This window comes from Astatotilapia calliptera, chromosome 15, assembly GCF_900246225.1.
Source record: "Astatotilapia calliptera chromosome 15, fAstCal1.2, whole genome shotgun sequence".
Classification (NCBI taxonomy): Eukaryota; Metazoa; Chordata; class Actinopteri; order Cichliformes; family Cichlidae; genus Astatotilapia; species Astatotilapia calliptera.
This window is the reverse complement of record NC_039316.1, coordinates 22,456,229-22,471,038: the sequence shown is the minus strand read 5'-3', so window position 1 is coordinate 22,471,038 and position 14,810 is coordinate 22,456,229. Positions and strand designations below refer to the sequence as shown.

At 44.3% G+C, this 14,810-nt stretch overlaps 1 protein-coding gene across 5 annotated transcripts in view; it reads right to left on the bottom strand.

Moving 5' to 3' along the window:
• Window positions 1-14,810, bottom strand: part of disp1 (dispatched homolog 1 (Drosophila)) — a 121,439-nt gene that overhangs the window by 11,612 nt on the left and 95,017 nt on the right. For all 5 annotated transcript variants that reach the window (XM_026194471.1, XM_026194475.1, XM_026194473.1 and 2 more), the window contains one exon: window positions 273-302. In XM_026194471.1, coding sequence (XP_026050256.1) covers window positions 273-302 — 30 coding nt within the window. The remainder of the gene's footprint in view (window positions 1-272; window positions 303-14,810) is intronic.

Genomic DNA, 14,810 nt, shown 5'->3' with positions numbered 1-14,810 from the left:
CCTCTGATTACATACAGAGTAGGAGAAACAAGAAAAAGCACTCACTGAGGGAACAAACGGAGAAAACGAAAACATGTCTTGTCTTTAAGAGTTAGATTTTACTGTAGGTTAATGGATAAATGAGGACATCCAAGTTGCTAGTTACTGCAGGATAAGTGAATCAATAAGTCGTGACTCACTACTGAGGAATGATGGCTCCAGTAGAGCTCTGATGGATGGATGACAGAAATAAAGAAAGGAGGAGAAGTTTGAGCGTTTCTGGCAGGTCTTACCTTCTGGGAAATCGAAAAGGCATCGAAGGGCTGAAAACCAAAGAGAGGGAGATAAATCAGGTTTATATTCTGAAGTCAAAGCAACAACCAATCAAAAACATATTGGAGGAGACTTGAGAAAGAGTGGACATCTTTTCTCCATCATGTGCTGCTTATCTTTTTCCAGCAGGAGCGCGCAGCGTGGATATTGGACCGCTGAAGACATTAAAGCTGACATGGCTGTCAAAACCACTTTGTGCTGAACGTCTCATAATTCTCTGCTCCTTTTTCAAACTTTGTTCTGATTTGACAGACAAGCTTACAGGGATTTTCTTTCTAATATACACGAGCCACACGCCGAAATCTAACGACTCGAGCGAGGTACCAGCATCTAAACTGCAGGCCGACGCCGACCTGAGAACTTGTGCTGGGCTCAAAATGATCCTGAATTTCTGGCTGATCCTGACACAAACGGATGTCAGCGTGAAGCTAAATAAAGCCTCAAATGTTCCTGATAACTGCTAAACAGCATTTTTTAAATTTCATTGAAGCCAAGTGAAGCCTAGTGTGCCATGTGCTCGATAAATCAGCACTCCAACACACACCAGGCCCTCGCCGATAAGCCGGAAGTCTCGGATTACAACTTGCACTTCCACACAAAGACATGTTATCACATTGTGAAATCAGGCTTCCTGTTGGTGGCTGACCCAAACACGCCCACAGACACATACTTCAGCTGCTCGGGATCTATCTGGAATTCTCGTCAGCTCCTTTTGGGAGCAGTGGGGGGAGCGTCCGGTATGCCGGAGAAGCAACAAACGCGCTGGGTGGAAGGGAAGAGGAAGTGGCAGAATCAGATACGACCACCTGATCACAGTGGGGCTACAGGAGATTAATGATCAAGGCTAAAGGGGTTCACGGGAGACAGACACATGTCTGTGTGGAGAAAACACACGGAACAGCCAGAGTTGGAGATTTTAGCTTCCCAAAAAACCTAAACTGAAGCTTCGCAGTTAAAAAAGATGCAGGGTTGGGTTTGTTTTTTTTTGGAATGAACATACACAGCTGAGTGAATAAAAACGGGCAAACAGAACAAAGTCTGAACACTCAATAAATAAATGAATCACATGACATAAACAAGTAAACTGATACAGGTAAACGTCACGTTATCAGAGCTGGTTTCAGCTGATATTTACCATGGCTGACACTTGCAGATGTCGATATTCAATAAGAAGAAGAAACCGATATTACCCAAAGACACTAGGGGTGCAACGATACTCGTATCGATATTGAACCGTTCGATACAGTGCTTTCGGTTCGGTACGCATACGTATCGAACAATACAAAATTTTTAATTTATTTGATCAACTTTCCTTCTGACGATGCTGTCTGTGTTGAGCGCTCAGTGGATCTGCGCTCGACTACTCCGCCTAGGCTGCACTGTCGAGCGCAGATCCACTGAGCCCAGCGCAAGCTAGCGAGACAGAAGTTAAGCTCATTGCAACATGGCAAATTGAACCTCCCCCACCCTCATTCAGATCTGGCGTTTGGAACTATTTTGGTTTTCATGTGACGTATGACCCTGAAGGTAAGCGCATCATGGACTAAAGTAAAACAGTATGTTGGATGTGCCACGCAATGCTCAATTACATGGTGGGAGCTAGTGTGTTAGCGCAGTTAGCTCGTTAACGTGTTGGCCGTCCAGCCCCACGCACGGGGCGATCCGCAGTAGCTCGTTAACGGAGATTTGCCGTGTTGTGGCGTTAACGTCATTTCAGATTAACGCTGACAGCACTAGTGGGAACACAACGAGTATGACTGCACATTTACTCCGACATCATCCTAGTGCAAAGACAAGTGGAAGCAGACAAAACAACAAGCAGCATGCTACACACTTTATCCGAGTCATTTAGACAGCCGTTAGCACATGATCCTCCTTATGGGGACCTGATATGTTTAATATGCTGCTGAGAATATAGCCCAGAAGAAGCGTATAGTATAGCTTTTATTTTGAAAGAGCCATTTCTCTGTAATAAAATCTTTTTCAAAGATGAGAGATTTCTCCATCAGATGGTTATTTTTTTATTACTTTATTGTTTCAGCAACATTCAATTTAAAAACTGTACTTTTGAGTTAAAATATATATTTAGAATTTTAATAAATGACAAATTAAAAAAGCATGAACATTTTTTTGTATCGAAAAAATATCGAACTGTGACACCAAAGTATCGAACCGAACCGTGAATTTTGTGTATCGTTGCACCCCTAAAAGACATGAAAATCAGTCGTTTTAAAAGAGCTGTTTATTGCACACTGATGCCAAATGAAGGCACATTCAGGCACAAGTTAAAATGATGACAAGTCGAGAGGAGATCAGGACCGTGACTACATCAATGAGCAGAGTCCTTATTGGAGGCCAGAGGGACTGGATTACCCATTCTGCCAGAAAAGTCTCTGGAAAGATCAATGCACGGCTTTAACCTGAAGCTTAAAGGATTGTAAATACATTTTTAGTGCATCATAGATTCACATCTTTACTGGAAGTTAAGTGGCCCTACTTTACTTCTCTAATGGTACAAAGAAACAGGAAGTGAGTTCTGAGGTAACCTTCTTGTGCAGCTAATCAAGTTGACAACACTCTGATTTTAGCGACATGGCCCCATGATCCAAGCAGGGTGTCTGTCCCCCCATCAAAGTCAGATAACTCATAATGGGAACCACAAATGAACTCGCGGGACAGGTGAGGAATTTTACTCCACAGGGTTGTAAGGAGGTTGTAAATCCCCTTTAAAGCCCCACTGGGCCTTTTTATATGGCAGCCAAATGTCAAGTGGCACAAGCTGAGAGCACAGTTTGCCAACACAGGTATGCACAGACACAAACAGGCCATCACTCACGCTCGTCTGGGGAAAGAAATGTTACAATGCAGTGTTGTGCTCCAATGCTCCGGGCTCCCTGCAAACAGCACCACACAGAGCCCACGGCATCGAGCCGGCCTCTACACTCCTCAAATCCCAAACGGATCGAGCACGGATGAGTTGGAAGAGGTCCAATCCAGCAAGGCCTCACCGGATCTACTGCCTGTGTCACAATAGTGTTAACCAGGAAAAGTCCACTCACAGATGGACCTGAGTGTTTTCATAGCATTAAGCCATTTGAAGCAATGGCTTTAAATTAGCTCCTTTTAATTGATCAAATTAAAATGTGTTTTCCTCCCTTTGCTCTTCGCTCTCGTATATTAGAGACTTTTTCCCCTTCAGCTTTCAAAGTGACCTCTAACCCGGTTTAAACCAGCAGTACCTAATGAAAGACACGTTTCCCCAGCCCTTCTTTGAACACGCAGCCGAGGGAAAACTCTGTATTGCTAATGTAATTCATTTCACTGGGCGCCGTCTCTTGGCTTTCCATGTATGGACTTGAACTGGAGACCCCAGGACACAGATATGGCCCAAGATGGAGGAGTCGAGCTATCGGAAACACTTGGAGCAGATTCATAAAAGCGCTGTCAGGCTGTCTGTTTGTCTACTTAATGGACTATTTTGAATTTTGGCCTGCAACGCTCCAATCTGAATTCATTTCAGCCAATTGGAAAGCTGCACAGCATACTTGGATGCTTTTAAAGAAGACAAGAGATGATGGATTCTTGATCTATGCAGTTCACAGCAATAATTTATGCCATTGTTATAAAACTGAAACTGGCAAGCTGGGGTCAACATGATCTCAAGAACTGCAATCTGTAAAATGAACAAAAACCACCTAAATCCTTGACCTGCCACATCAGGCTTCCTCCACGACTCTCTGGTCCCTCCTGACCATGCCGCCTTCCCTTTCTTCCTTTGCTTGCTGCCTGCTCTCTTATTTTCCTTTTCCCTCTCCTCCGCCCGTGTAACCTTTCACTGTTATTCTATTTACCAGAGGGAGAGTGTTTCTGGATCACTGGGCTAATTAATAAGGTAAACACAGACGGCCCGCCGCTCACTCAGCACGGCGCTGACAGAGAAGCAGCTGGGGACCGAGGGACGGCTTTCTACACACCACGGCTCTGGCTCATCCCAGACGGAAGCAGACAATCGCGCGAGGAGGAGCATGGCGAAATCTTTTGGGGTTCGTCCAAAACGGAGATCTTGGAGCGCACTGTAACAGATGTGAGGCGATTGCTGGTTTTAAGCTCTAAGGGCCACGTTGTGCACTGCTGTTGTTGACATTTGTGCTCAAACTCGCTGCACTTCACAACTGGACAGGAACTAGCAAAATAATAAGTAAAGGGGTTAAGAGTTCAGAGGCAGAGGACGGAGTTAACTGTCAACAGACGGGTAGCTAAATATTTCACAAACATGGCCTTTAAGTCGGCGCAGGAACAATTAGTGTCAGCCATCAGGCTGCTGGGCCCGCCCTGCCCTGATTAGTGCCTCGCTGGAACGCTGCACTCAATTAGAGGCTCGATCTAGCCGTGAAATAGGCCCCGGCTACCAGTGCTCCTACTCAAATGACATCATGAGACTAGCTGGGCAGAAAAATACCACACTGTGCCCGATAACTCAGCCTAAAGAAGAATACTGTGTCAAGCCTTGGATTGCATTAACACAACTGTAAACAGATACGAGGCTCAGAGGGCGTAAGGAATGGAAACTTTGTGACAGATAAATAATTGTAATGAGTGGAAATCAGTGCTTTAAGTCAGCCTGTATTTATATGCAAACACTAAAGTTCAGCTTTTAGAAAGCTCGGAAATGAGCGCGTGTGGAAATTAGCCCAGCAGTGTTGCAGTAAACAGATAATAAAATCCAAGACTGTAAACACTTGTAAAGCCATTACTCACATACATCAGAGAAATACCAAACAAGAGCAGCCAACTGTGTGCTATAAAGTGGACACATTGCTTTTACGTCTGCAAAGACAGACCGATAAGAAAGCAAGGAGAAAAAAAGGCATCAGTGGTAACAAAGTGATTCATTGGGCATCATGTTTCTAACAGGCCTCCAATAAACACAGAAACAGGCCTGGGCTGTTTAAACTAAGTTTAGACTGAGGTCAGTCGGGGACACCTCGTCTCATCATCGCATGGTGGAAACGCAACCAGGCATGATGGGAGGAAAAAGTGCAGCAACCACAGGACAAGTGCCGTTATGGACTCACTTGGATGTAACAATAATAATAATAAAAATAATAATAATAATGTATACTTTATTGATCCCCGTGGGGAAATTGCTCTCTGCATCTAACCCATTCACTGAGTGAAGCAGTAATAAGAGTGTCAGTAAAAAAAATAAATAAATAAAAAAAATAAAAAAAAGATGGAAGAAACATCCTTCAACCATGTCGAAGGGTTTTATCCACCAGAGGGCGCTCTATGATACCTGTGGCCCGTTGGCAGCACACGTCTGGAAGCATTGCTGTGGATTTGGCACATCCACAACAGCCAGCTGAGCATAACAGAGTTAGACAAAGCATCAACGAGTAGGTAAATATGTAAACAAATGTTTTGGAAAATCTGTTTATGATTTGAGTCACTGAAACAATAACAGAGCAAAAAAGATGTATGAGCCAATGAGGGTGGGCGATACAGCCTAAAGACCACACTGCGATATTCCAAGAAATTTGAAATAATATTTGTGATGATACAGTTGAAAATATAACAATTTATTGATGCGTTTGGTTTGCAGGCAGCAGGATTTTGCGGCACATTTTCCATTCTTCATTTTCCAGGCAATCATTTCAACACTGACACATCAGACTGTAATTCACTCTTTCCCCAACGCAGTGTGTATTCCTGCACGGAATAAAATAGTCCCAGTAAGAGGTTTTGCGTATAAGCCAACTAATAATCACACTGGGAATTTGAGCAAAAATTATTTAGTCAAGTAAATAAATGAAAAAAAAAAGCATTTTAATCCTAACTGATTGATCCTTTTGTGTCAGGGAACCGTTCAAATGTTCTTGACATAAAGTTGTTTTAGCACAGAGGCTCTGAATATTTATCCAGAGAAAAACCTGATGTGACACATAACAGGTGGCGTGGCTAACACGCTGAAATCACTTGATGGAACCAGTTTGCACTGTCATTTTAAAAAGCCAAATATGCAGTATTCACTCGGTATTCAAAATATGAACAGACTGGGCGCTGCTGTAGTTCACCTGGTTGAGCAGGTGAGCTTTTTACCAACAGCTACTGCAGGTGCCTGGGCTGCAGCAGCATAACGGTGTTAGCGGTGAGTAGATGCCAGTGGTCATGGTGGAGTAGTTAGTGCCAGACATTTCTGAAAGCTGCACTTTAAAAACACCTACATAACTTTTCATGTTTTTTTCAGTGGTTTCTGGTCGTGTGGGTAATGGGTTTAACTGTTGCCCTCTTACTGATTCTGATCCTGAGGACTTGAAGCAGACGTCCGTGTTCACATCTGCATGTGTGGATGCAGGATGACTGCTTCCACTGGTGAGCGTGGCCTTTTCTGGCTGCACCTGCCATTCCCTTGCATTCCTGGAGGTGAAATACTGGCGCACAAAAATTCCAAGCATACATGTGGGATTTAAGCACCGTGGCTGTAGTTAAGCTGTCAGTCAGTGCGACGTCTTTACTGTGGCTGCTCCTCGCCTCATTCTTGTCACTTTAACCTCACACCCGGAGATGCACGCAGGCCTGTCTGTTGCACAGAGCTTCATATCCTACATCATTACTGTCATTCGTATTCTTTCTAATAAAAAGCAGAACCTGTCAATAGCTGGAGGGCAGTGCCAGGAGGAATCTGACAGTTTGAATCCACAAGTCCTTCCCAACCTGCCAACTTTACACCGCTCAGTTGTCTGCAGCTGAGAGGGTCTGTGTGGTCAGTGAGACCAGCAGGCTTTCCTATTAGTCCTCCAGAGGTGGAACCAATGCTTCCCACCAGCAACTCCTGATCCTCCAGCTTCTTACCACAGGCATCTGTTGAGTATGGCTTCCTGAATGAGTAGGCTGTGGGGGGGTGCAAACATGAGGAATGAAAATTATAATGAATCTTTATCAAAACACTTTGTCGCTGTGCAGCTAGATGAACTACAGATCTAGTCCTTTCAAAGAAAATCCTGAAGCCTCTCATTCACAGTGAGGAGAAGCTTTTTAAGGCAAACACGAGTCATTAATCTGCTGTCGTTTAATAGAAAGGCTGGTACAAACCAAGAACCTTAACAGGAAAGAGAGGACAGGCAAAGGCAATACAGTTCAGCATCTTATTTTACTATGGCTGCTGATGTAAAGACTCAAATCTGACTGCAGCATCGATACCTGGCAGCACGGCTAGTTTACTACACTGGTTTTCCAAGTAATTAAAGACACATTACAAGGGACAGATTATGGTTTTCCTTATTTTATGTGCACACTTTTTAAGATGCAAACATTTAAAATGATGAGATAAATGTAAAAGTAATCAAAGAATGGCTCATGCTCTACATTTGGATCCATCAGCTGCAGCCAGTAAGAACAAAACAAACTGAAAACAAAGTGAGGAGGAGGAGGAGGAGGAGGAGGGGGACCACGGCTCAGAGGAAGACGATTCAGAATGATGCAGACCTGGAGGTTGGAGAAACAGGCCCACCTTAATGACCCATGTGAATCACTCTGACATTGAATCTTACCTATGCCGATTCCTCCACTGCCCCTGAGATGTGATCTTATGCTGCCTCAGACACCGCCTGGAGCTTTGCTTTGACCTTCTTTGATCTCATTCATTAACAGACAAGGTAGTGAAAGAAAAAAGGGCGATGTCGAGATTTTTTTTTTTGTGGAGGTTCATTTTTCACTCTACACTGCTCTCCCTCTTCCATCATTACCTCACCGCACCATCAGTCTAGCTTCCCCTGTGCTTTTGTCGCCATCCTTTTGTGTCCCGGGCCGTCTGAGGACGCGGTAGCTCCAGGGTCGCCATTTGTTGGAGTGCCTCCTCTCAAGCATTCCTGTCTCCATCAATCACTCTTCTCGCTTCATCATTTCCTAACCGTTGTCTGGTAGGGTTTTTTTTTTTTTTTTTGGGGGGGGGGGGGGGGGGGGTGGGTTGCTCTTCTGGAGCTTTGCTGCGATATCTCGTGTTGCTGGGAAGTGCAACGTGGCAAACAAGTTGTGTTCATTAGCTCTGTTTTACATTGGTCAAAGATGACACTTGGAAACGTAATAAGTCAAATTCTGTTCCTTGAGCTCCTTCACACAGAGACACTGTGCTTTTGCGAGTGTGCATTCACATTAGGAGAGTGTTGCGACGCGGGGAGGGAGTCTGGAAAATTCCAAGCAAAAGTTCAAAAATGCAGGAGCGGAAACATGAGCAAGAAACGGGCTGTTCATCTCCACATGGGTGTTGCCTGTTTCAAACACACTTTATTATGAAGGAAAAACAAGAGTAAATCAACACATCTGGTATGTATATTTGCACACGGTATACTCTCCTTTTGGTGTAAATGTAAAATGGCCTGCATTTGTATAGCGCTTTACTTTGCCCCTATGGACCCCAAAGTGCTTTACACTACATTCTCACACACACACACACACACACACACACACACACACACACAAACACACACACACAGCTGCCCTGGGGCGCACTGGCAGAGGCGAGGGGTATACATGTATAATGTATACCGAGGTATAAATGTATACATAGATATTTGTGTGGGTGTGAGAGCGACAACAACATCAGGAAGAAGGAACACGAGAAGCTTAAGAAATATCAAGAGCTGAGAGAGGATATGGTGAAGGTAACAGTGGTTGCCGTGGTAACAGCAACACCAGAGCTTATGACCCCCGAGCTGGAGACAGGCTCTGGAATGACATCCTAGATGTCTGTCCTGCTCCCAGAGCCTGAAGACAAAGACCTAAATACAAGGTTTTGAATGATAATGGATTTGCTTTTTCTAATGTCACACGTGCGTCTGTCCGGTATATGATGTCCAATTTGTCTTTGATTTTGATTTTATTGATTAGCATTCAAATATCTCAATGAATACAGAACAAAGATCTACCACAAAGCAAGAAAGCAGGAGACAAGGCTAATCAAAAGGTATTGGCTGAAGCCTTTGCTTATTATGCCAACTCTTCATTTGTCAGTCTTTGTTCGTTCAAATCTTCAAAGCAGTCCCATATTTAATCAAACCTGTATCTTCCCATTTCTCAAATCGACTATCAGTTTTATTTGGGATGAATTCAGGGTTGTAGGATCTCCACCTTATCAGTCTTTCCCTGGTTTGGTTTTCTCCAAGATGTTTGTAGCGGTCCAGTCCAGGGCTTGGATCATGAAGCTGTGTGGTTCTGACGCTTATATTCACCTACTGTAGGTGAATATGAGCTGATATTTGGCATTCCAGCTCCTTCCATTGTGCTGTGCAGGCCCAGTTACATATAGGTCTACCAAGGTTTTGATTTGTGCTGCCCTAAAGTAGTCTAATGTTTGGCAGGGGAAGACCTCACAATGTCACACGTCCACGTTACATGCAGTGAAATTGGACCCCTGTGTGATTAGCTACGTGAAGGTCTAAACTGTAATTCTAGCTCTAGGCCGCGTTGATATTGTTTGAAATAATATAAATTATTCATATATAATTTGTAACCTGACACATTGTCAGACATGAAGTGCTAGAAAAGATCATTCAGGCTGTTGCAAATATGTTTAATATTTCACCTGCAAATATGGCCTCTACCTTCGAGTGGGAAGGTCTGCTATGCTTTCCTTTAGGCGAGCTAAGACTGTCCATGACGTTCAGCAGTTCATTAAAATAGGTTTGCATTTATGACCCCCTCCTGCTATTGGATGAAGAGCTAGAACCTTATGGTCCTACCATAACAGCATCTTGGTTTGTTGTGTGTGTGTGTGTGTGTGTGTGTGTGTGTGTGTGTGTGTGTGTGTGTGTGTGTGTGTGTGTGTGTGTGTGTGTGTGTGTGTGTTGTCGTCATTATACTAACATCTGCAGTAGGGCTGGGCCATATCATACCAGTATAATGTTGGGCATCGATAGGAAAATGAAATATTGCGATAGAATATGGGTAAAACGCGCGTGCACAGCGCCTTTGTTTTCATACGCACATGGCAGAAAAAGCATGGCGGCGACGGAGAATGAGAAGGGCGACAACAGATCGTTGAATGAAACAGATGAACCTGAACTGGTTTGTAAAAATGCTGCAGCTTCACTGGTGTGGAACTGTTTTAGCTTTCGCCCGTCAGATACACAACAAAGCACTATTTTTGGTAGCGCATGCTAGCGGGCCGTCGTTATTACCGTGTTGTTTGGAAAATACGGCGCACTTAAAATCAGACAGTGTCCCTTATAATCCCGTGTGCCTTATGTATGAACTCTGGTTGTGTTTACTGACCTCGAGACGATTTTATGTGCACGGTGCTCGAAAATCTGTCAGATGTTTCAGTACGACTTTGCTAAGCTACGAAGCCGCACCTCCGCTTGATGGATTGTGGGAGCATTACGGCTATCGTAGGCGGAGCCTCGCAGAGTGATACATGCTGTGCAAGGTAACTTTGTGTAACTTTAATGCACATAAAAAACAGCTGCTTGTTTAAGTGAAAATACATAGATGGTTTTTTTGCACTAATAAAATTGTGGAGTTGTAAAGTATTTTGTCTCGTGTCAATTATATCGTCAGTTATATCGTTATCGCAAGTTTTCAAATGTATATCGTGATAAATATTTTTGGTCATATCGGCCTGCTCTGCACTGAGGTTTACTGTGTACAGTCCTGATATGTCACACATGTATCCTGGGATAAGCTTGTAGCTCCGCTGCAGTACAGAGAGGATTAGACACACAGGATGCCCGGAAATCTCCCCCATCCATCACAGAGCTTTCAGAAACGCCCCAGGAGCCACAAAATGTACACACATGCCAAGCAATCGTCTCATTTGAAATGGGTGTATCATGTACCATGGGCTAATAACTTAATATTGAGTGAATAAAACAAAGCCAAAAACAGCCAAAATAGTTACAACTGCACGATCCAGCTTCTTAGTACTTGCACATTAAGGTTGAGGGTAAAAGGCTTATGTGAAGACTGAATAAAAAGGCTGACACACAGTGTTCAAACACAAAAACAGGATACATTCCCACAAACGCGCCTTATTTGGTGAGGCAGCTGACAAAGCTCGGGAACAGGCACCACAAAGGCCTTACAAACACTTGTTCTTCTTGATAATGTGCTAATCCTCATCAAGCTGACACCCTGAAATACCAAGAAAATGGATCACTTTCAAACAGACCTTTGCTGGTTGAGGCTTGCAGCTGTCTGACAGAAAAACACAGGAAGAGGGAAAAATGTGGAGAGTGATAAATTGCCAATACTGCAAAGAAATAAAAGCTGGACAGAGACGTTTGTTCCACTGAAGATAACTGATTGATAAATCAGCTGATTTATCAGCTGATAAAGCTCCAAAATGACACCCGATGAACTGGTCTGCACTTCATGGTCATGTTTTCATGGCGTTTTCCCAGGTGTCATAGCAACCAAACCACCTGCAGTATACAAATACCACAAAATTCAAACTCGCTCCAGATTATAAAAGCTGACCTTTTCCGAGGAGGCGTCAGAGGGAGAGCGAGAGAGACAGACGCGGGAATTTTTGCAGTCCTACCAGGCACGGAGCTCAGCCAAACCTGCGGTTGCCGTAAACAACAGGAGCGGTTGAGAAAGGAGTCGGTAAAGAAGGGAGCGGCACTTGGAGCACAAGAGGAGAGAGGTGAAATATTCAGAGTGACCCTGGATGCTTGAGCTGTTTCGGCTGCTGTTGTTGGGTCATGGATGCAGAAGCAGCTTAGCTGGACCTCAGGTGCCCTGAAGCTACACGACCATTCTCCCTCATGATGACGGTTTCACTGCAGAGCGAGAACAGCACTGCACTGTAGTGTTGGCCCAAGTGTCCCAGCTTTGATTGGCAGCAATTATAACCTCAAAGATGATTGGTAGCTGCTCTGAAGGACCAGCAGAACGTGCTGCAGGTGCAGCGCTGGTGTGACTGTGCCGAGCTCAGAGAAGCTCCACCAGCTGCAGCCTCCTCCTACACGTACCTATGGAGACTTTTAGAAAACTGGAGCAGCTGGTTGGATTCTGGTCACTAAGGCTACATTCACACTGCAGGCGAAAGCTCATCCAATCCGACTTTTCTGACCCTATGCGACCCATATCCGATCATGGTGTGACAGTGTGAACGGCACAAATCCGATCGGGGTCACTTTCGTATGTGGTGCTGAATCCGATACATATCTGTAGAGCTACTACTCTGGTGTTACTTCGTCATCTATTGGCCGACTGGTTCAAAATGCTGCAGCACACATCCCCTATACTCGCCTCAGTTTTCAAATTGATTTTAAGATCTTGACACTTGTTTGTAAAACATTGCATGGAATAGCTCCTATATATATCTTTCTGATCTTTTAAATTTGTATACTCCGGCGAGATGTTTGAGGTCTGCGGACCAAATGCTTCTAGTTGTCCCCAGGTCCAGATTAAAACAGAGGAGATCGGGCTTTTGCTGCAAACTGTGGAATAAACTGCCTTTACATATCAGGACCTCTCCAACACTGGATACTTTTAAAACTCATTTAAAGACCCATTTTTACTCTTTGCCTTTTAATTCTGTACGAGTCTGTCATTATTTTATTCTTATTATTTTCTTATCTTTTATTTTACTTTTAAATTTTATCAGATTCTTTTATCGTACAGTACTTTTAAAAACAACAACTGTTGACCAAAGTGCTATATAAATACAACTGACTTCTCGACTGCTGTATCTTACAGAAAGTCCCTTAAACCTGTCAGCAGGCCTGGTCCTGACTGGGAAAGCCATTCCCAAGGACGCCGTGCTACTGCTCGATCTTAATTAAACCACACAAAGTGGCTACATAGCTAATCTTACAGCGCAGACACAAACATGCTCCTAATGCTTCTAACAGACCCAAACTGCTGCTGAGCTGTGCTTGGACCTCTCCAAAGATTTGGTTGAATCCATGCACGAACAAAAAAAAAAACAAAGGCTTTTGATCGTTCTCAAAATAGAAACATTAGAAAAGAAAGCACGGGCTAATCTCACAACATGGATTCATGTTTTGTGAAGCCGTGAACAGGGGCAGAAAAATCCCCTGTTTTGAAACAGACGTAAAAAGATTCCCCGAAGCGCTGACGTTACAACTCTGTGTGAGACGCGAGTGTGCTGTGACCTCAGAGGCTAATCTGGCAGATCAAAACGATATCTGACACCATCTTGTCTGACTGCGTGCCTCCAAATGATCAAACGTATTGGGAGAAGACTTCTACACAACTACAACTGAACTCCAGCAGTACCAGAGAAAGAGGAGACAAATGCTTACGGTTGTTGTTAGCGTCTGGGTTCAGGACAAAACGGCACAACTGAGACAGGTATATCATTTCCTGTGTGTAATCTCACACACACACACACACACACACACACACACACACACACACACACACACCCCCAGGGTCTGTAATTCAAAGATTTGGGGGGGGGGGGGGGGGGGGGGGGGGGGGGGGCAAGAAAGAAGACATAGTGAGAGTGTTAATGGAGTGAGAGAAACAGTAACAGAAAGCACAGAGGACAGAACCACAGAGGCCAGCAGATGCATCTAAACGCCTGCAACACAATCAGTGTTTTGCTTTCCTGTGCCCACCCAGGGTCTAGTGTGTGTACCCACTGAGGCTACACAAACGTCTCTCTTTTTGTAATGAAACTTATGAGCGGGGGATGTGACTTTATTTGAGTGAGGAAAATTCCACGTTGAGAAGTAAAGAGAAGTAAAGAGAATCCCCACAGCGACCTGCAACCGTGGAAAGGGAGCCGACATGAGTAAATAATTCAGCAAAAATTCACCTCTTGCCCGCCCTGGTCTGCTGGGTTGGTAAATATAGGATTATGCAAATGAGCACACGGGGCATTGAATGGTTCCAGTTTCACATGTGGGATAGGCCTGCAGTGTAGGAGTAAAAGGGAAAGAGCCAACTCGCTAAATATGGATCAGCTGAGGAAGGAGCTGCCAACAAATGTAAAAATCCTGCTTCAAATGGAGAAGGCACACTCCCGGCACAGGGAGTCCACATGTCCATGGCGGGTTAAGGAAAAACCTGAGAACTTCCCGTCTTATCTTTGCTTGAAACATTTTGATACGACAAATCTGAAGAGTCCAGCAAACCAAAAAACACACGTAAACCAACTTTGCAACCCAAAAACGTCAAATATGAACCCTAATCTGAGCGACTGGCCGTCATCCATCGGCTGTAAAGGGGCGTACGCCAAAGAGGACAACTCAAGCACAGACTGAGCCCTCAGGAGAACACTTAAAATTATAGTCCATTTATATTAATGATGGACATGACGAGTCCCCAACATCCATAACCACTTTGTGTTGCATTCCAGTCTGAGAGATCTGGCATGTAGCACAGGGGCACAGGCGGGGGGGGCCTCAAAAACTGTGAGACCTTCAGACTAACAGTGTGTTTGGAGTCAACAAACAAAGACGAGGGCAGGAAACAGCAACGTGTGCGTGGCCAGCACAGGCAACACACAAAGCGGCACTAGTTGATCA